This window comes from Stegodyphus dumicola, chromosome 6, assembly GCF_044657685.1.
Source record: "Stegodyphus dumicola isolate Sdum_Otavi_A_Nest chromosome 6, ASM4465768v1".
NCBI classification, from domain to species: domain Eukaryota; kingdom Metazoa; phylum Arthropoda; class Arachnida; order Araneae; family Eresidae; genus Stegodyphus; species Stegodyphus dumicola.
The window spans coordinates 223,175,604-223,197,961 of record NC_140773.1 but is presented as its reverse complement, the minus strand read 5'-3'; the positions used below and the strand labels follow the sequence as shown (position 1 = coordinate 223,197,961).

Below are 22,358 nucleotides of genomic sequence, written 5' to 3'. Positions count from 1 at the left end.
CGAGGAAAATGTTCAGCGTATAACAATGGAAGAAAATTTAAAGATAAAAACATAAAAAGCTCTCTTCTTTGAGTTAAATATATAAGGTATTTCTCCCACCTTCTTAGCATGCCTACGTGGTGTAGTGATCAGCACACTCGGCACGAATTCGAGAGGCTCGAGTCCCGGAGAAGGCATTGCACATTTTTCACGCCTCCTGCTTCAAAATAATCCTAATGATTCTGCAGTGGCGCCCGAACTAAAAAAAAAAATGTGGTGAGGATGATTCTCCAGCACCAGGATTTGGCGATTTGGGTCCCTTAATCCCCAGTCAGCTTTTTAAAGGGGGAGTATATAAGGTATTTCACCCGCCTTCTCAGAATGCTCGGCGCGTATTCCAGAGGTTCGAGTTCCGGTAGGTGCATTGCTCATTTTTCATGTCTTCTGCTTCAAAATACACTCATGTCCATAAATTAAGGATAATGCAAAATCAGGCAAAGGAAGAGTTAGAAGTAAAACAAATTTGACTTATTTGTAAAGCTTATTTATTAAACAAAAGGCAAAGAGCAAAAAAAGATGCTATATGTTTGATATTATTAAGAAATTAGCGATTTTTTCTCCCTAGAGCAAATTACAAAAAAAAAAAAAAAAAAAACTATTTACAAAAAACCAATATTACATGGTTGGTATGATTGCTAATACATTCTATGCCTCCCAGACGATGCAATACAGTCCGTACGACGCCTAGGCAAGCTGAGTATCAAATTATCGATCTGATCTTGGGGGATATAACACCACTCAAAAAGCAATTCTCTCCGAAGTTCCGGTAGACATGTAGGAGGAGGTTGACGGGCTGCAACTCGTCGGCCAAGCATGTCCCACACGTGCTCTACTGGATTCAAGTCCGGTGAGAATTCTGGCCAGTCCATACGGGTGATATCCTCCGATTGAAGGCATTCGCTTACGATGTTTGCAAGGTGAGGACGGGCGTTGTCATCCATAAACACAAATTGTGCGCCCATAGCGCCCCGAAACAAACGTACATGTTGTTCCAGAATGACGTCCCGATAGATTTGGCTTGTCATGGTTCCAATTTGAACATGCAGGTCAGTTCTGAAATCCAGAATAATTCCACCCCAAATGAGCACTCCAGCACCACCATAACGGTGTCGTTCAATGATGTTTTCTTAGTGGTAACGGGTACCTGCAGCTCTTCATAAGTAAGTCCATATTACTAATAGGTGGCGTTAAAAAAGCTCCAAATGTTAAATTTATCTTATTTATGACATATTTTGTTCACTTGGATGGAAAAAGGGATACTTTTTTTTATTTTAAAATTAATAGTCAAAGGCAAATATTCATGTAAAAACATAACTTCTCTCCTTGCTTGATATTTCTCAGCCAAACAGAAATTCATCAAGAATTCATTTTCAGAAGATCTCTTTTTTTCAAGGATACATTTTAACTTACATAAACACCAGTACCATAATATCTATTCAAAGAAAGAGATCAGAATATTTCCGAACACTAGGCGATTCCAAGAAGACTTTAAAGAATCCGCCACGAGCCACTGCAGGAATGGAAAAACGATTAAGAAATCGGAGGACCCGGAGTATTGTTGGAAATACAGAAGTGAGGGATCATCCATCAGTTCCCAAAGGTAACGTGAGGAAGACCGCAACGAAGAGACCGCACACCAGCCGAGGTCTGGTTTGGTTTATGTAATTAGGGCAAACTCTCGAGGGCTATCTGCCTAAGGGGAGGGGTGGAACTAGCTCGCGTACACGTTATACATGGGGAAAACCACGAAAACGTCCATGCAGCCTGCCCGTTTGCGGGATTCGGACCGAAGTATTAGTGATCAGCGACTTTACCGCCGGTGGCCTCCAACAGCCGAGGAGTGTCTGTCAATGAACTGTGAACCATCTATGAATTGCTACACTGTCTCAAAAACATTACTTTAATATCACAATAACTTACCCAAGTTAATTATGTTTAATGTTTTTCCATTCAATTCTATTTGTTTATTTGTGTACATATACTGATATTTATAGTTATATTTCACCATCATCTGTAATGTATGGTATTGTATTGTAATGTCATTGTCATCAGCAACTGTATCCCCCGGCCCACAAGTTCTCTATGCCCTAATGATAACGTTTCAATTAACACCGATGCGTGGTGTAAGTACGCTCTGTGGAGGTGTTCTTCTCAAGACGGTTAGTGTGAAGGAGCGACACCAGTTCTGCCAATGGCGATGTGTTGCTGCTTCCCACACTTAGTCCTGTCTTGTGTTGCAAGGAACTCGCTGAGCAAAAAACAGTCTGATTCTCACAGAGAATCAGACTGCAAGCTAAACCTGGACTCGTCGGAAAACATCACACAAGCCCACTGTTGCGGTGTCCACAATGCATGCTCTCTACTCCAGGCTAACCGCAGGCGACAGTGAGTTGCAGTACGTGGAACGCGTTTGATAGGTCCAGAAGCATATAGACCAATCTGCCCTAAGCGTCTGTACACGGTCTGCCTTGAAATTGTCGTACCAGTGGCTGAAGAGAGCTGACGAGACAGACCTGAGGCTGTGCTCCGCCTGTTTCTTTTGGCAGTAACTGCCAAATACCGGTCCTCATTCGGCGTTGTAACTCTGGGGCGACCTGTGCTGTAACGTCTACTCACATTACCATCATCTTGGAATCGTTGCCAAAGCCTGGAGATGACACGCTGGGCAATTCCAAGTTCGTCTGATACTTCCAGTTGGGTACGCCCACATTACAGTCGGCCGATAATTCTACCACGTAAAAAATCATCCAAATGCGTCCTTTGTGTCATAACTATTCGGTTATTGCACTGAAATGCTTATAAAGTGCCTGCGAACAATTTTACTTCTTTGCTTGTATTCCTTATATATCGCTCTCTTACGCTCTCGTCATTGTGACGTACCACGGTGTCATCTGGTTACTTCCTGAAATTTGCATATGATTCTTGAAGATGTGTGTAGTGATTTTACAGGTGATATATTTATTTTAGTGTTCAATTTCCGCGTGACTCCGAATTATCCTTAATTTATGGACATGAGTGTAATCGTCATGTCTCTACAAATAGAATTTAATATTTGTAATAAATGTTAAAAACAGAACAAAAAATCAGAATAAATTATAAGAGGAGTTCATTAATAGTTTAAGCTACATCAAAAATTGCCAAAAGACTATACTGCTTTGCTGAAAACTATCGCATTAAATTGCCTTCTAGAATATTTCACATTAACATAAATGTTTCCATAAATAAATATATGGTACTGGTTTTTAAGTAATTTAAAACGCCATTGGTTTCACATACTTTTAATCAATTTTTACATATTTGTTTAAATAACTAAATTACACAGTTTTCGCTTTTGGGTGTGATTATGCTTATTTACAAATGCAATTTTATCAAATAATGTTTTTATTAAATATATATTTGTAATTAAAACTTTAACTTTGTATGAAACCTAATCACTTTGAATGCTCATCTCGGGCTCCATGAGACAATGAGGTGACTTATTGCCCGATGTTTCCCCTCTAAATGCGATTCTAACACAAAAGAAGGTTTAAATAGAAAAAAGAAATGGAATCTGCAGTTATCTTCCGTTATCTGCGCTGATTGCTGTCGACATACCGCAACATTTTTTGCTCAGCGAGTTCCTTGCAACACAAGACAGGACTAAGTGTGGGAAGCAGCAACACATCGCCATTGGCAGAACTGGTGTCGCTCCTTCACACTAACCGTCTTGAGAAGAACACCTCCACAGAGCGTACTTACACCACGCATCGGTGTTAATTGAAACGTTATCATTAGGGCATAGAGAACTTGTGGGCCGGGGAATACAGTTGCTGATGACAATGACATTACAATACAATACCATACATTACAGATGATGGTGAAATATAACTATAAATATCAGTATATGTACACAAATAAACAAATAGAATTGAATGGAAAAACATTAAACATAATTAACTTGGATAAGTTATTGTGATATTAAAGTGATGTTTTTGAGACAGTGTAGCAATTCATAGATGGTTCACAGTTCATTGACAGACACTCCTCGGCTGTTGGAGGCCACCGGCGGTAAAGTCGCTGATCACTAATACTTCGGTCCGAATCCCGCAAACGGGCAGGCTGCATGGACGTTTTCGTGGTTTTTCCCATGTATAACGTGTACGCGAGCTAGTTCCACCCCTCCCCTTAGGCAGATAGCCCTCGAGAGTTTGCCCTAATTACATAAACCAAACCAGACCTCGGCTGGTGTGCGGTCTCTTCGTTGCGGTCTTCTCACGTTACCTTTGGGAACTGATGGATGATCCCTCACTTCTGTATTTCCAACAATACTCCGGGTCCTCCGATTTCTTAATCGTTTTTCCATTCCTGCAGTGGCTCGTCGCGGATTCTTTAAAGTCTTCTTGGAATCGCCTAGTCTTCGGAAATATTCTGATCTCTTTCTTTAAATAGATATTATGGTACTGGTATTTATGTAAGTTAAAATGTATCCTTGAAAAAAAGAGATCTGAAAATGAATTCTTGATGAATTTCTGTTTGGCTGAGAAATATCAAGCAAGGAGAGAAGTTATGTTTTTACATGAATATTTGCCTTTGACTATTAATTTTAAAATAAAAAAAAGTATCCCTTTTTCCATCCAAGTGAACAAAATATGTCATAAATAAGATAAATTTAACATTTGGAGCTTTTTTAACGCCACCTATTAGTACCAATTTAGCACAATTATTATTCTGGAAAACTTTATTATATGAAATAGATTTTACATGGTACAGGGTAAAGCATATTCTTTGCATACCCCAACATTACACATTGGGCAACTCATATTTGTTATTAGCCAAAAGGCGTCAGCATTTTTCGTTGATTCATTTTTCAAACTGTTGCCACCAAATATTACAGCCCTGTATTATTAAATATTATTAATTATTAATATTAAATTGAATAATGAATAATCTGCATAAATGTATGGATGTTTCTCGCATTGTGATTAAACAACGGTACCTAGAGCCATCCAAGTTTGAATAACGTAATCCTCCAGCGAATATGGGCATCTGGAAGCCCTAAGTTGGAATTTCTTTTATTTCCTATTTCATATTTTGTTCAGATTTTATTAGTTTTGATTATATATTTTTCTCTATGTTCATTTGTGTACAACGATGTCTTGATTTTCCAACTACTAGAAGATGATCCCCAACATTTAGGAGATTCTGTGTACTTTTTTAACCCAGGAGTAATTTTTAAACTTTTAGTGGGACATAAATTTTCTGTTAATAGTTAAAGGGTTAAGAATAAAATTTTAGCATCTCTAAGAATGAGTTGAAACGAATGAAATACTTAAGTAAATTAAACAAATGCGACTGCGTAATTCGCTCTTTCTTTTGGGAACGATATTATTCTTATTATTAACATTTACCGTTTTATGAAATTTAATATTTTGGTCATTAGGTTTTTTCTGAAGCAAGATGACATGGAAAATAAGCAATTCTCTCGCCGGGACTCGAACCTGGACCTTATGCTGGAAGGTATGCAGTCAGAGGAAAAGTCGTGTGATCTTGAGAAGGCACCTGGTTCATCGAAATCAGTAAAGTTCTTTAAATATTCTTAATTTAACGATAAAAACACTTAATATGTAATAAATTTATGTATATTCCTTTAAAACATCTCTCTTCCATAAACAGTATCTCTCTATAAACAGTATCTCTTCTCTTTACCCGCATGCGTAGCGGACGCGCGTATTAAACGCGCATAATGCGTTTACGCATGCGCATAAAGTTTGTAGCTTTGAGGTCCGGATTATAGATCATTCCGGATTATGGACGTCCGGACTAAAGACTTTGTACTGTATAATGCAGGGCTCTAATATTTGGTGGCAACAATTTGAAAAGTGAACCGACGCAAAATGGCAAAACGAAAATAAAAGCCCTTCTGGGCAAATCGCCTCTTTGGGCTAAAAATTATCAGTGGGGTTTCATCTTCATCAAGAATATGGTGGGCATAGTTGTACCTTGTCTCGAACACTTTTCTGTATGTTTTGAAAGTGATTTGGCACAGTGTCTTTTCTCCATGGCGGGGGCCTGATCATCTTCAAAGACCCATACTTTACTTTCTTAACATGTTGGAACGTGAAAAAATGGTATGTACGTTTCATCACCAGTTAGAATTCTTTTTTTTTTTTTTAGAAATAATGCGATTGGCACCATTTTTAAGTAATTTAAAGGTTTCTTTACTAATTCTGACACGCTCCTCTTTTTGGTGGTCAGTTAAATTATGGGAAACCCAACGGCAAACTAGTTTTTTGATATGCAGTTCTTCATGAATAATTTTATGTACTATGTCAACGGATCCAAAGTTAAATTCCTTTGCTATCATATGGTAGTGCAGCGATTATCATTGATTAACAATTTCCGTGTGGCAAACACATTATCCGTTATTACTGCTAACGATGTCCTTCCTGTGTGCTCTCCATTCTGAAGAAATGCGACCTCTGTGAAATTCTGTAAACCATCTGAATATAGTAGCACGAGATGGACTTTTATTTCCAAATGCTAATTGTAGACGTTGAACGCATTCTTAATTTAATCCCCCTTTAAAATAACAGAAAATCATACCGCGACAATGTTGTCGCGTTAACTCCATTTTTCCTTCTGCGTAAAATTCATTCTATGGTAAACTCGCAGTAGGCCAATAAAAATCTTCTGCCAGGCTAAAACAGTTCATATTTTCTAATCTAACCGTTAATATTCTTTGGATTTAGATTAGAAAATATGAACTCTCTTCTAATTCTAACCGTTAATATATCGTCTGCGCGCATCTCAAAAATTTCAGAGTAACCGCCGTAAGTAAGTAACTTACAATGAAAACTTTTATTATTATTAACACAGCTAATTTCTGCGATTTTGTAAATTAACTTTGTTTTAATAATTTATGTAGTAAAATAGTAATATCTTATATACCTGAAAATAAAATTTTTTACCTTGTACTTAATTTAATGTCTGGAACCCTCGAATCCTTAAAGTCTATAATCGCTAATATGGTATAGATTTCTGAAGTAACAATTGAATTAACTACGGTTTGTTGAAATAAAAGAAAGCAAAAATAAAATTCCCTCAGTTATATTGCTTTTTTAGTAATAATTAATTTGGATTTCTACTAGAGTAAAATTTAGAAATTAGAAAAATTATTTATTATGAACTGTTCTTTTCAAATCAAATCAAACTTAATATAACGCAAACACTTACTGGAAGTTAGTCTGTGTTGCCACTATTGGCCTTGAAATACTCTCCTGCAGGATTCAGTGGCTCTTTAGAACTAATTAGACTTCACGAGAGAGAAATGACCTTCATGGAATCCGAGGGTTTGGAAAAAGGGTTAAAATTATTTCCTTCGAAACGTCAATGGTTGCGTTGGTAACTGAAGTACACAACTTTGCCGCCATTCTGTAACAACTGTTCGAAGGCTGCAGATGTGAAAAGCGGACGAAGTTCAGAGGCGCCTTCTAATTCGAAAGGTAAGTCTTTCCTGTCAAAGGCAGCACGTCAGGACTAATAGGACTTTTTTTACTAACTGAGCCATTATTGCCTACAGTTAATTTGCGAGTTAATATTTTGCTTGTCGTATGATTGAGAGTTAGATGTCATACTAGCTGCATTCCTAATTAATTTATTTGCTATATTATTCCTATTATCTTATTAGGAACGAAATTACGAATAATATAGGAAAGAAATATGCTAATATAGCAAAAAATATAGCATTTGCATAATACAGTAAAAAAATTTGCTTAATATAGCATTTGCATAATATGCAAAGGAATTACCAATATTATGTTTAGATGTTTTCTCTTATATGTTATTGTTTTCCTTCTGCTTACAAAGCGAAGCTATTTTCAGACAAAACAGCGGTTGCTTTTTAACGTATACACTTGGTTTATAATAGCTTCATTTAATGCCATTTCATTTATATTTCAAATTATAACAGTAAGTTTCTTAACAGCAAGTAATATAAAAAATTTAAGTCAATTCCTACTTAGGTAAACAAAGAAAAATTTTTAAAATACAAAAAAATAATAATAATAATAATAATAATAATAATAATAATTATTAAAATTTTTGAAAATTTTTAATATATGAAAAAACTGTGTTAACTTCAAGTGTCATCCATTACAAGTTTAAAAAATGTATTTGAACTTGAGTGGACGAATAAAAAGTATTTCGTTAACGATTGAAAATTAATTAATTAATAATTAATTAAATAAAAAAATTTTAAATACTTTTTTTTTTTTTTTTTTAGTCCAAAAGGATTTCAGTCCCGAAGGACTATTGCTTTCGTTTTGGCATTTTGCGTCGGACTCATAAACGTCGGTTCACTTTTCAAACTGTTGCCACAAAATGTTAGAGTCCTGCATTATATTTGAAGAAATTAAATAATGAAAAATCTGCAAAAATGATTGTCTATCTCTCGCATTGTGATAAAACAATGGTACATAGAGCCATCGAATTTTGAATGACGAAATCCTACTGCGAATATGGGCATTTGAAATCCCAAATTTGGAATTTGTTTTATTATAGATTTTTTATAGATTTTATATTTTGTAAAACTTTAACGAATTTTTGATTTACAAACTCAATGCTTTAAAAGCGAGAAATGGCAACGTTATATAGAAAAAAAATACTTTTATCTCCAGCTCGCGAGACTGTGTATATCGGAAATTCTAAAGATATGCTTAATTTAACATTATTTTGCGATATTGCTCTTGAACTGAATTTTATGGTTTAAGTGCAAAGAACATGATATTTAATAAATAAAGGTAACACTCAAAACGTTAAAAAAACGCCCCTTTGGACATAATTTAAAATCTGAAACATTTCAGATTTTTTTTTTTTTTTTTTTTTTTTTTTAATTCTAAGATTTTTAGTATGTGAAAAAAAATTCTAATAGCATCAAGTGTCATCCACAACAAGCTTAAAAAAAGTATTTGAACTTGAGTGGATGAATAAAAAGTATTTTATTAACGATTGAAAATTTGAACAGGATAGAGGGAGAGTGTGAGCAAATAGTAGGAATTTAAAAAAGGGGTCGGTATTCAAAACAACGAGCTGTTTTTTAAAAAATATTTTGATCTTTTCAAAAACGATAAATGTTATTAAGATGTGTTATAATTATTAAATGAGGTTTTATATGGCATATTTATATATGTAAATCTTTTTACTTTTAAAGCGGACCTTTATTTTAAACGAATTGGTGTTTATATATTCAATGTATGCGAGATTTTTTTCAGTAGTTTTTTATTGAAGTGATTTTGAGCGAGTTTGGCTTGCCTCAAAATGTCTTGCACTTACATAAAGCGTTTGCAAAGTCCACGAAAACCCGATGAAGCAGATAATTCAATTCTCGGAATGCCACTAGTACATTGAATATGGAAATTCCATTCAAATATGGAGCTGTTTCATATTATGGAGTTGGTCCATTCAAATATGGAGTGGTCCAGATGATAAAATCTGAGATCATTAATTACTTTATCTTGGCTTGGATTCTCGATTTGAATCTCTTCTCTGAACAAAGTTTTTCCTGAGTTGGAAGAATCTGTTTTTCTCAAAATTTAGTGTATATTTAATTCATTTTACTAAAAAAAGGAATCTCAATTCCTTTAATAAGATAAAGTTACTAATTATAATAGAATTATCATTACCTGATTTCTGGTTACCCCACTCGCTTGCTTCTTTTTCCCAGGTCAAAAGAAATCAAGTTTACCGTTAATTTATTTATGTGTTTCAAATTATTTTCATTCGTTTTAAAAAAAATACTGAAAGGTTTCAGATTTTACATGACGCCCAAAGAAGCTTTTTTTTTAACATTTTGTGTGTTACCTTTATTTATTAAATATCATGTACTTCGAACTTAAACCATAAAATTCAATTCAACAGCAATATCATAAAATAATTTAAAAAGAGCATATCTTTAGATTTTTTATGCACAGTCTCGCGCTGGAGATATCCCCCCCCCGTGTTAGTTGCCATTGGTCGCTTTGAAATCTTTGAGTTTGTAATTTAAAAATTCGTTAAAGTTTTGCAAAATGTGAAATAGATAATAAAACAAACTCCAAATTTTAGCTTCCAGATGCCATATTCGGGTGGAGGACTACGTTATTCAGAATCCGATGTCTCTCGGTACCGTTGTTTTTTCACAGTGCAAGAAACATACATACATTCGTGAAGATTCTTCATTATTTAATTTTCATTAAATATTATACAGGGAGATAATATTTGGTGGCAACTATTTGAAAAGTGAAACGCCGTTTGGAGTGCACCTGCGCAAAATGCTGCAGATGTAGAATCAATAGGTTTGTCAAAGGAGGAAACATGAAAAATGTGCAGTGCCCTGGCCGAGATCCGAGCTCCGGGCCTCCTAACACCGCATTTTAGTTCGGGCGTCACTGCAGAGTTATTTGGTTTGTCGAAGCAAGAAACATGAAAATTGTGCAGTTTCCTTGTCAAAAATTGAACCATGGATTTTCCTGCTGTAGCTGCATGCGCTAACTACTGCAGTACCGGTAAGGAGAGAGAAAATATATACATATGTGCATATTGGCATAACTCAAAAACGATTAGCGTTGAAACGTTGAAATTTTGTATATGGGGCTGCCATAACATGCAATTGTGCACCTCCCTTTTTTGGTTGCAATCGAACGTGTATAAATATATATTATACTGCCACTATGTTATCTAGCTAAATGAGCTCAGATTTTTTATTCTTATATGTTGGTAAATTGTGCATTTTTTGCTTTAAAAGTGGTTGATTTTTTTTTTTTTTGTTTTTTTTTTTTGTTTTTGTTTTTGTTTTTGTTTTTGTAAAGGTTTTTATGTCTAATTAATCTGCATGTAATAGTTGTAGGATTATCAACAATTTAAAAGTTTAAAGTGATGCTAAGCCTAATGAGGACGCCATTTGCTTACGTTCGAAACTCTTAGTAGAATAGTGAATTAAGTGAGTTTGTACACCAATTTCAGTGCCTTTTTGCCCAGTGTGATCAAAAGTTAACTTACAGTTTTGTGCACCGAAAATTTCTTCTTCCAGCCTGATGGCCGAATTGCTTGCGTACAAAGTGTAATTTTTATTGTAAAAATTGTTTTCTAACTGTTTTTAAACTGTATTTGGCGTTTCAAAATTTTTTTTTTTTTTTTAATTTTACAATTTCTATGAATATTGAGTTTTTATTATTTTTACCTTGAAAAAATGAAAACTGAGTAAATTGAATCAGAAATATATCTCTAATGAAACTTGAAGAAATAAGTTTCAGTGAAGTGCAACAAAATATGTGCATTAATTTATAAGGAAACCGTGGTGTCCGCATCAGGTATTCTTTTATTTATTTTTGTGTGTGGTTTATCGTAAATATTGATTGTTTATTTTTTTAGAGTGGGTAATTCATGAATCATTTCACTTTTTTTTATTACTTTGTCTTAAGGAATGTAATGCTGTAATTAAATTTCAATTGAATAAGTTAAGTGGTTTAAGTTAAGTGCGTTTAGATTATAAAGTTTAGATTATAGTTTAGGTTATAAAGTAGACTATAGGTTACGTGGTTTAAGTACCATCATTTAGGTTAAGTGCTTTCAATTTACGTAAATAAAAATTCATTTATTTATTTAATTTTAAAAGCGTAAGAATATAGTTTACTAATATTAGGTTTTAGAGCCTATGCGAGTAAAAATGAATTTAATTTTATATGGATTAGAATAGAAATATTTAACCAAATAAAAAAATCATTGTTTAACTTTTTTAGAGTATGTTCAAATTCTTGTTTGATGGAAATAAAGCATATTTTTGATTTCGTAATCATTATTGAAATAACATAAAAAATAATTAAATTAATTAAAATTTCCTCACTTATATTACAGAAAATACATATTTCCCTACAGATTAAAAAAATAGTCTATAGATCCGACTATCTTTAATACCCAGACAGACTATAAGCTCAAGTTAGTCTGAGCATTTAAAACTTTGGTCTGTTCGTTTTCTAGAGTTGTATTTCCTACACAGAGATGCCTTCTACAAAAGTAAAAATTTTGTCTAAGAGTTTGAAACTGCTGTCCAAGAGATGGCGCTATACCTTTTAGTCCAAAGGAGCTTTGTCTCTGAAGGACTATTGTTTTCGTTTTGCGATTTTGCGTTGAATCACTATAAATGTTCGTTTCACTTTCTAAACTGTTGCCACCAAATACCACTAAATTTGGAGTCTTGCATTATATTTGAAGAAATTAAATAATGAAAAATCTGCATAAATGTATGCCTATTTCTCGCATTGTGATAAAACAACGGTACATAGAGCCATCGAATTTTGAATGATGTAATCCTCCTACAAATATGGGCATGTGGAAGCCCCAATTTGAAATTTGGAATTTGTTTTATTATCGATTTCATATTTTGTAAAACTTTGACGAATTTTTTATTAACAAACTCAAGGATTTCAATGCGAACAATGGCAACACTCTACGGGGGGGGATGAACTTCACCGCGCGGAACATCGTATCGGAAATTCTAAAGCTAGGCCCATTTTAAAATTATTTCGCGACATTGCTATTGAACTGAATTTTATGATTTGAGTGCGAAGAATATGATATTTAATAAATAAATAAAGGTAACACACAAAATGTTTAAAAAAAAAAAAAAAAAAAACGCCCTTTTGGACGTAATTTAAAACCTGAAACCTTTCAGCTTTTTAAATCTAGTTGAATGAAATCTGTCTCTCATACTCTGAGGGAAATCTTTATAGTTTTATGTTAATCAATCAATTATCTTATAATTTGGTCTGTACTTTTACATCTACTTTCGTCAGCTCCCACCAGGATGCAAACTAGTATAGCACTGCTGAGTTTCTGAGCTCGAGAGAGTGCTTTTGGTAACTATCGCTGTCGCCACAATGTTACCTCTCCATGCAATTGGATCCGTAATTGCTAGGGCCCACGAATGGCCGAGTGGTAAAGCCGCTGAATATCGGTAGTTCAGTCCGGGGGCCGGCTGCATGGGCTTTTTCGTGGTTTTTCCCTTGTGTAACTTGTATAAGAGCCAGTTTCCTTTGGAATTTCTTCCACGAAAGCATCGCTGTTCTTAGGCAGATAGCTCTCGAGTGCTTTGCCATAAACAAATAAGCCGCAATTGCTTGTGAAAGATCAAAAACCTGAACCAAAGTTCGTAACTGCGCTGTACCTTCTAAATGAATACAGTAAGACCCCGCTTAACGCGGGGATACGTTCCATCGAAGTAGAGCGTAATGCGAAACAGCGCTAAGCGAGGCTATCTTAACATGTAAATAATGGGGTTAGGGAAAGACGGATAAAAAATGGTTAGGCATTAAATTTAATAATGTTTTTTTAATAAAAATAAAATCAAACATTTATTTCTTACAAAAATAAAAACAATGTAAACGCATATACTTTTAAAAACAAATAAAATTCTCAGTCAGATCATTCAGTCTATTCTGGGTTTCCAATTTTCTGCCTTTTTGTCAAGAAGGCATTATGGTAGATTGGCTTAATGGCATATTGCGTTCAATTTCGTCGTCAATCCATATAGACAGTCGTTTTCCCATTTCCTCTATAATGTTATTTCTAGAACGGGTAATTCTAGTTGCAGAGCTTGACGTAGTTGCAGTTGCCGATGACAGTATTTTTTCTTTATTCTTAAGAATTGTCCTTATTGTTGAAGTTGCCAAAATCAATGCAGCACTAATTTGAGATTGACGTTCACCAGAATCTAATCTTCTAATCACTTGCATTTGAGTTTCCAGTGAAATGCTTTTTCTGGTTGCTTTCTTTTCTTGTTTTTTATTATCACCCATGATAAAAACTAAAGATCATAATATTTGTCACTGTATTAATCGTTATAGTATTATACAAATTTAAACTTACAATAATGTCAACAAATGTTTCAAATGATAAAAATGCGTCCACAAAGCAAGAAACACAACTACACTGTTTCGGATATGTTATTTGGAAACCTAGCGCTGCGCACAATTTCGGAGAATCCCCGGCTTGAAATAAAAGAGCGCTAAACGAAACAGCGTTAAGCGGGGTCTTACTGTATTTAAATTTTATTTGAGATTTTTGCCTTTGGATGCTACAAGCTGCGGAGATTTAACTTTCTGTTATTACAAAGGTTGTATAACCGCCAAATTGAAGATTAAATAAAAAGCTTTATTTTAAATCTTCTTCCGAGTTGGAGTTATCTAACATAACTCAGAAGGTAAGACGAGACGATAAGTCGTCTGATTGGCTTTATAGTTCCAGAAATTAACGCTTAGAAGAGTTTGATTCGTGCAAACGGTGTTGCGTATTCAAAATTTACTTAATGCACACAAGTTACTTAAAGTTACAAGCTAAGTTCGCTTGTAGAAGCTCTGAATCATTGAAAGAAGAGGTCATATGGTTAGATTCAGGTCAGTCATTGTTACATCATGCGAACCAGTTCTGGTAATTGTTCTCCTGGAAAGTGTTTATGCTAGGATTGGATTATTCGGTTATGGCAAAGCACACGAGGGCTATCTGCCTAAAGGGAGGGATGCTTTCGTGGAGGACTTTCTAAGGGAAACTGCCTCGCATGCACGTTACACATGGGAGAAAACCACGAAAACGCCCATGCAGCTAGCCCGTTAGCGGGATTCGAACCTCGGACCGAACTGCCGGTGTTCAGCGTCTTTACCGCTCGGCCGCTGGTGGGCCTGTTTATGCTAAAATGAGGCATCAAATGAAAACAAGGTAAACAAAAAAGAATGATGATCTTGATTTTCTTTTGTTTGTTTGTTTGTGGCTTATCGCACAGGGTCGAGAGTATCATAAGATCATGTCTCTGATATTGGAGCAAGCCCACGAAATTCATCGTGGCAAGAGGTCAAGATTGCTCCTGTCATTGGCAAGAGCACCATATTGGTGACAGTACGACTTTGCTCGTCTCCGCCCCCCAATTTTGAAGGAGAGCACCCCGGGGAAAGGGGTTCGAGGGTTTTTTTAACCCTCTTCCCTTACCAGCAACCTCTCGAGAGGACTTTCGGTTCGCCACCTGTTTAGAGTGCCCCCATGCCACACAGACACTATACATTTACAAACACCCATGCCTTCTCCGAGATTCGAACCCGGGACCTTCGGTACACCAGTCAGCATCGCTAACCGCTATCCCGTTTAGGGGGGCTGATTCTCTTGTTCAGTCATATAGGAATACTATGGGATTATTCATTGCAAATATAGGAAACTTTGAATTCTACCTTCTTAAATGCTGCTTAAATGCAGAAGGTAATTAGGGGCATTCTTTTAACGCAATAGTATTCGGAGAGTTTTTCCTTTTAAATTAATAAATAATAATAATAAGGATAATCAGTTCATCATACGAAGCTAACAGAGCGGAGTAAAAGCAGAATGCGCCTTCTACCTGAATTCCTCGGGCGTTATTTTAAACGAACAATTGAGGAATGTATGAGATTTTTCATAATGTAAAATCATTATATTATGGTGAAACAGGATTACATGAAAAGTGTGCAATGCTCTTGCCGGGACTCGAACCTGGACCCTCTCGAATACGCATCGAGTGCGATATCTTTACACCACGAAGGCATGTTGGAAGGAGGGAAAAAATACCTTATATACTCTCCCTTTTAAAGGGCGACTGGGGATTAGGGGACCCAGTCTGCAAATCCTGGTGATGAAGAATCATCATCCACCACCTTTTAGTTCGGGCACTACTGTAGAGTCATTAGGTTATTTTGAAGCAGGAAGGAGTACATGAAAATGAACAATGCCTTCTCCGGGACTCGAACCTGGACCACTCGATTACGATCCGAGTGTGCTACGAAGGCGTTGTAATATTATGGCATAAATATCACAAGTGGAATAAGCAGTGCTTGGTTGCTAGTAATGACACTATGTTGTGTTATTAGCGACGAAATTATCCAACTTTCCGCGGAAACATTCGAAGTTTGTAGCTCTTCGTCGTAAATGCGCATACGTAGTTACATTCTTTGTTACACAGTTGCTGCTTGATGACTCAGAATCGCAATTTAGTTTAAATAATATTTGTCGATTTCTTTATAGCTACAGGAGCGGGATTTGGGGGGGGGATGTAATTACAGGTCACTTATCAAACATAGCAGATACGTAATGTACGTTTTTTTTTAAATTGAAAAAAATCATTAACACCAATAGCCCACTCGAATGTTATATTACCTAGCTATGGCTAGCTATCAAGCCCTAGACCTCGAGTTCAGTTTTCGGTTAAAGCATAAACAAGCCGTCTTTACAAAAGACCGGAGTCATCTGCAACCGTGGCTGCTTGTCTTAGGGAAAGTTCGCTGTACATTGTTTTAGTCAAATGAAAATGTAACGACCTCGTTAAAATTTTTCCAAGAAGAAATGAGTAGTAAATGAACCTAATGACTTATAAAGTCGTAGTTTTTTTTTTTTTTTTTTTTTTTTTTTTTTTTAAAGCAGAAGAGGTGAAAAATGTGGAGTTCCCTCGCCGGGACTCAAACCCTGGACCTCTCGAATACGCGTCGAGTATGCTTCCAATTACAGCGCGAATGCACACGGAAAGGAGAGAGAATATACCTTTGTAAGGTGCATTTTAATTTTCTAACAGTTATTTTTAATTTTGAAACTCTTTCCTTTCAATTCTTGTTTTCCACTCACAACTCCTTACCACAATGAGTTTTTAGAATCTCGTTGAATGCAAATGAGTTAGAAGAAGTATTTAAAAGATGGTTCAACTTACTTCGAGAGAGACTGCTCAGGTGTCCGCATTGGCGCATGTTTGCCTTCTAGCTACTTCGTTCTTGAATGTATTACGCTCGGCCATATTGTGCGTGCCTGCTAAGAATCGCCGGCTAGGTTAATTTAAGGGCCAACTACGTTAGGTATTTGTGTCTAGCTTCGGCTAAATCTATTTAGTTTAGTATTAGAGCAGTTTCTTATTTTCTTGTCCTGATTTAAAAGCCGGAGTGGAGGCTTTCCTGTAAGTCCGAGAAGGGGCCATCTGTTATTATTTCTTTGATTGAATAAAAGATTATTTTAACCTTTTCAAGACTCTGTAGTAACTATTGGAACTCAGCGATAATTTGCTACTTAGTTCACTAGGTTCCTTGACGTTATATCTAGACAAAATAACTTCGTATCCGTACCAGTATGGCCGGGATATCGCGCAAATCGAAACATATCCGGCTCCTGAAACAAAGCCCAGTGGGCACATGACATGAAAATGCAGGATGTCTAAGGTGGGTAAAAAGGGATATGACTAGGAATCACAAAGCCGAAGAAGACAAAAATCGAAAAACGAAAACAACCCAAAGAAGCAGCGAGGAAAACTGAGGTGTGTGTGCATAAATGCAGAGACCAGTCATGACAAAGTGAAATATGAAAGCATAAATGGTTAACAACTGACGTAATATAATATAAACATAATATACGAAATACGGTACACAAATACAAAATATAGATATAAAATTGAAAGAGACAAAAAATGATACATACGAATTGAAAACAAACTTATAATTGCATAAACATAGTTAATAATTAAGAAAGAAAACTTGAGTCTTGGGGGAAGTGGGCCGCGAGAGGTCTAAATCTTCAAGAATGGCATAATTGAAGACATTTAGCTGATCAAGGTGACTACAGTTCTTAGCTTTTTTAAAGAAATTAGTATTCATCCTGTGAAGGTTCAACTGCTTCAATCTACAAATTCTTGTGCAGTGAGTGGTTTGAAACTTAATAGTGTGCACGAGTCATCATCCTAAGTATTTTATTCTGTGTGACCTGGAGCTTATGCAATTATTTCCTTTGGGCTAAAGCCCAGGCGGGCGACGCGTAGGCGAAGAGAGGTCTAATGATGAAGCTATAAATGTGACGTTTTCTCCGCAAATCCAGCTTCCAGTCCGGTGAAAGTAGAGGAGGGAGGCTTTGAATAACCCTGAGACATCTTGGCTTTAACATAATTAATATGTACTTTCCGTTGAAAATTTGAAGTGTATTTGTTCCCCAGGTAAGTAACTTTATTCGCATAGCCATTACAGTATCAAATAACTTAAGTTGCTTAGTAATTGGAATGTGTGAGTACTTTTTCCTCGTGACTATGAGATTTGACTTGTCCGCATTTATGGCAATTCTCCATTTGGAGCACCAGTGTTCAAGTCAAGGTATAATTCTTTGAAGCTTTGTAATGGCAAGATTAGGACATGCAGACTTGACAGCAAGCGCTGTGTCGTCTGCATAGTACCCAATGAAATAGTTGTGATCCATATTCGTGGTAGGTAAGTCTGCTACATAAAACAAATATGAAATGGGTCCTAAAATCGACCCCTGGGGTACCCCAGCATTGATGTGTTTGTTATCCGAAGAATCATTTCCAATATGTACTAAGAACTTTCTATCAATGAGAAAAAAGTTGATGAGAAAAAAGTTGATGTTCCCTACTTAATTGTAATCCTATTAACTTATAAATAAGCCCCACATGCCAGACGCGGTCAAATAAAGACAAAATATTGAGGAACACTACGCCTTGTATACTCCTACTAAAGACGACAGACTATTAGGGAACTCTGTCGCCAGGAGACGTGAAACATGTGAAATGCCCTCTCCGAGACTCGATCCTGGACTTCTCGAATACGTGTTGAATATGCTTCCAATTACACCTCGAAAGCATGCGGAAAGGAGGGAGAAAATACCGTATAGGGATATAGAATATCTGTTTATTTTCAAACTGAATGATTTTATTGGATGTTTCAGAAGAAAACTAATTAAGGGCTTTTAATATACAATAGTTAAATATAATTAATGATCTCGGATTCTGATGGAATAATCGTAGTCGCTCTTTAACGATTTTAGACGAATCATAATTCAGCTGGATGCTACTGTAATTTAACAAGTTGTTGGTAAGATAAAGAAATGGCAAATTTTCTAATCCCCCTTCCTTTCAATAGCAAATCGCAGCTACCGTCTACCGTTTGACAAAGAACCCTGATACAAATTTGTTCTTAGAAACGTTTATTTTGCTACTCTGCCTGGCCGAAATAGGAGCAATCGATCGTCTGTTAGCAACAGCAACGCAAGAGTAAACGATCAATAATGACCTTCGTTCACGAGTATGGGTCAGCAGTGCCATTGACTGGTAAAGCGCGTCCTGGTCATTGTTCACCGATTTCTTTAATTGCCTATTCTGTATTAATTTAAAAGGCAAGAAATATTAGAATGCTATTTTAATATGTTAAAGGTTCTAATTTTTAGCCCAAAGGGCTCTTAGTCTCAAAAAAACATTTTGCGTTATTTCACTTTTCAGACAGTTGCCACAAAATAGTATCGCTATGTATTATATTTAAAGAAACTAAACAATGAAGAATCTGCATTGAATGCGTGAATATTTCTTGCATTGTGAAAAAACAACGGTACCTAAAGCAACCCAGTTTTGAATAACGTAGTCCTCCAAACGAACATGGGCGCTCGGAAGCCCGAATTTTGAATTTCGAATTTGCTTTATTATCTATTTCAAATTTTGTAAAATTTTAACGAATTTTTGATTAACAAACTCGACGTTTTCAAAGCAACACTGTACGGAAAAAAATATTTTTATCTCCAGCGTGGGAGACTTAATCGGAAATTCTAAAGACCTCCTGTTTTGTTGCTTTTGAGTATTTTGTGATATTGCCGTTGAATTGAATTTTATGTGTTTTAAGTGCGAAGAACATAATATGTGATATTTATTAAATAAAGGTAACACACAAAACGTTAAAAAAAGTCCTTTTGGGCGTCAGAAATATGTATTTATATTTCTTTCTTTTGTTATTATTATTATTTTTTTTTTATTTACCTGCTCGCTGCGCCATTAGGCATTACATGGAAGAGGAGGGATACCCCGTGGAGGTCTTTGTAAATAAAAATGGCCCGTATCCACATTAAGCGTGAGAAAAGCCCCGAAAACGCCCATGAAGCCAGCCCTTTCTCCGGATCTCAGAAATGTTCGAATCTTAGATCGAACTACTAGTGTTCAGCAGTTTTTACTGCGAATAAATATTTTAACAACTGGAATTTTGAAGCTCATAAGTACATATAAAATTTAGATTTTAGTTATCGAACCTTCACACCAACTGAGTTGAAGCCGTTTCTTAAAATATTCTTTCTTTCTACTCTTCAAATGGAATGGTATTCGAAAGTAAGATAATTTTCACTTTGGTCAATTAATTAGAAAATTTACGGACAAGTTTTAATGAAATTTCGTATGGGCATAATTTGTTACAATACAAAAAATATACCATACAACAGTTATAATAATCGTAAGTCTCATGGGATATCATACAACATGCATGTTCATGCGTAAATCTCATGAGATACCATTCAACACGCGTGCTATACACACATGTTCACGCATAAGTTTCATGAAATACCATAATACCATACAACAGTCATGGTACACATATGTTTTGGTACAAGTCTCATGAGATAACATACAAGAGGCACGCGCATGTTCATGCGTAAGTCTTCTGAGTCATCATACAACAGCCATAGTACGTACACAGTGTTCATGCATAAGTCTCATCAGCACAGCAAGGTCAAAAACAAAGATCAAGAGAAAAAAAAAGAGTCTGATAGGGGTTACGTGCCCTTCTTAATAATCGCACAAATTTCCCATCATTTCACACTGGACATGAGAAAGTTTATGAGTCCCTAGAATAATTATTCCCAGTTCTACAACCTCGCCGTTTTCAGGTTCTGGAAGGGAACTTGTTCTATGGGTTTAGGCCTAGAGATCTGGATGGCCAAATTATTCGGTTAATATCCTCACTTTACAGAAAATCCGCTATCAGGATCATTGACGTCCATAAAAATGAACTGAAGGCAAACTGCATCCCTGAAAAAGCAAACATTAGGCTGTATGATCTCACCAACTTACATAAAGATCTGCCGTTTGCATTCCGTTCACTTCTGCGCATAAGAAAACGCGTTTACTAAAGTGCAGAGAATATTGAATTTAGACCAAACATCAAAAAGGCACCCTTCTCTTCACAGGAAATTCCAATTCAGCCTGTCCACCAATTCTCGACGTGCCTTCATCACAGGAATTCACTAACTGTCCTCCATCATCGAAAAAGAGACTGGTATTGCAGCGGAAGTTTGATGGTCTGGGTCGGCATCGTGCTGAACGGACACACAGACATTCTTGTCTTTGACTGAGGCTCTGTGACTGTAGAGAAGTATAGGAAGGAGATCTTAGAAACCAAGTTTTCTTTTTCGAGAGATAACGCTGGTGCACATGAAGTGCTCTGGTGGGTGATTTTCTGGACAGTGAGGATATTAACTGGACGGATTGGCCAGACAGATCTTAATTCCTACAGAAGACGTTTGGGACATTCTTGGAAAGGCTACTGCAATTCGCTTTTCCCGCCAGAACCCTCCAGAACTTAAAAATAGTATTGCTGCGTCAACGACTTTCGAAAAACTCATAAACTGTCCCATTTCCAGCACGAAGTCATGTCGTGAGAGCTGTATGACTATTTAAAAAGGTCAAACCCTCCTTATTAGCCCCCCTTTTTTGTTGTTCGTTCGAAAGTTCAGCTTCTGTCCCTCCACCGACGGGGCTTGCTCGTTTATGTGTTTAAAATTGTATTATGGCATATTTTTTTGTATCATATCAACCGACATCCGTTCCAGATTTCTTTAAATCCCTTCCTTTAAATCCTAAAGTTAATCGACCAAATAATACAGTTCTCATAATTTTGAATACCAGTATATCTTCAGCAGGTCTTTATTTCAAGGTGCGAAAGCATATATCTGGGGGGGGGGAAGGGAGAGAAACTTTAAAGTTCTTTTACAGAAAAATCTTGTATGTATGTCATAAAATATTTGTTGCAGGAAATAAATTTTGATCTCAAAATTTTAATTCTATACGTATTTTGCAATTGAAAAGGCAAATCAATTTTTCTTTAATGTTAGCGTGGCACAATTTGATGACGGATCAATAACAAATACGAACAACACGTGGCGATTGCTTCAGAATCACAGCATAGCTTGCTGATATGAAGAGGATAGCCCACTGAATCTTCAAAGGCCTAGAAATTGAACTAATCGTTTCTCCAGTGTGTGTTGTCATCGCAATATGTTATTGGGTACTGATGATAATTGTATAGGCTTTGGGGATTTTTCTGCTCACTTTTTACGATTACCTTATTCATTTTCTCAAGAGAAAAGGCTAATTACATTAAGCAGAGGAATAGCAGCTAAGCAGCAATTTAAAGAAAGGACGTAGAAAATGATTCCCAAGTAACTTCTTTGAACCGTTGCTCCGCTCCGTCCCCAATCCCTCAGGTAAAATGCATGTCGAG

The 22,358-nt window shown here is 36.0% G+C and overlaps 1 protein-coding gene across 3 annotated transcripts in view; it reads left to right on the top strand.

Moving 5' to 3' along the window:
• Positions 1-5,464: 5,464 nt before the first annotated feature.
• Positions 5,465-22,358, top strand: part of LOC118186438 (nuclear receptor-interacting protein 3-like) — a 71,127-nt gene continuing 54,233 nt past the window's right edge. Inside the window, exon 1 of one of the 3 annotated variants that reach the window (XM_085819588.1) lies at positions 5,465-5,594. In XM_085819588.1, coding sequence (XP_085675714.1) covers positions 5,476-5,594 — 119 coding nt within the window. In that variant the 5' untranslated portion in view covers positions 5,465-5,475. Of the gene's footprint in view, positions 5,595-7,369; positions 7,521-22,358 lie in introns of those variants that run through there. The other 2 variants (XM_085819587.1, XM_085819589.1) reach the window with 2 other exon arrangements.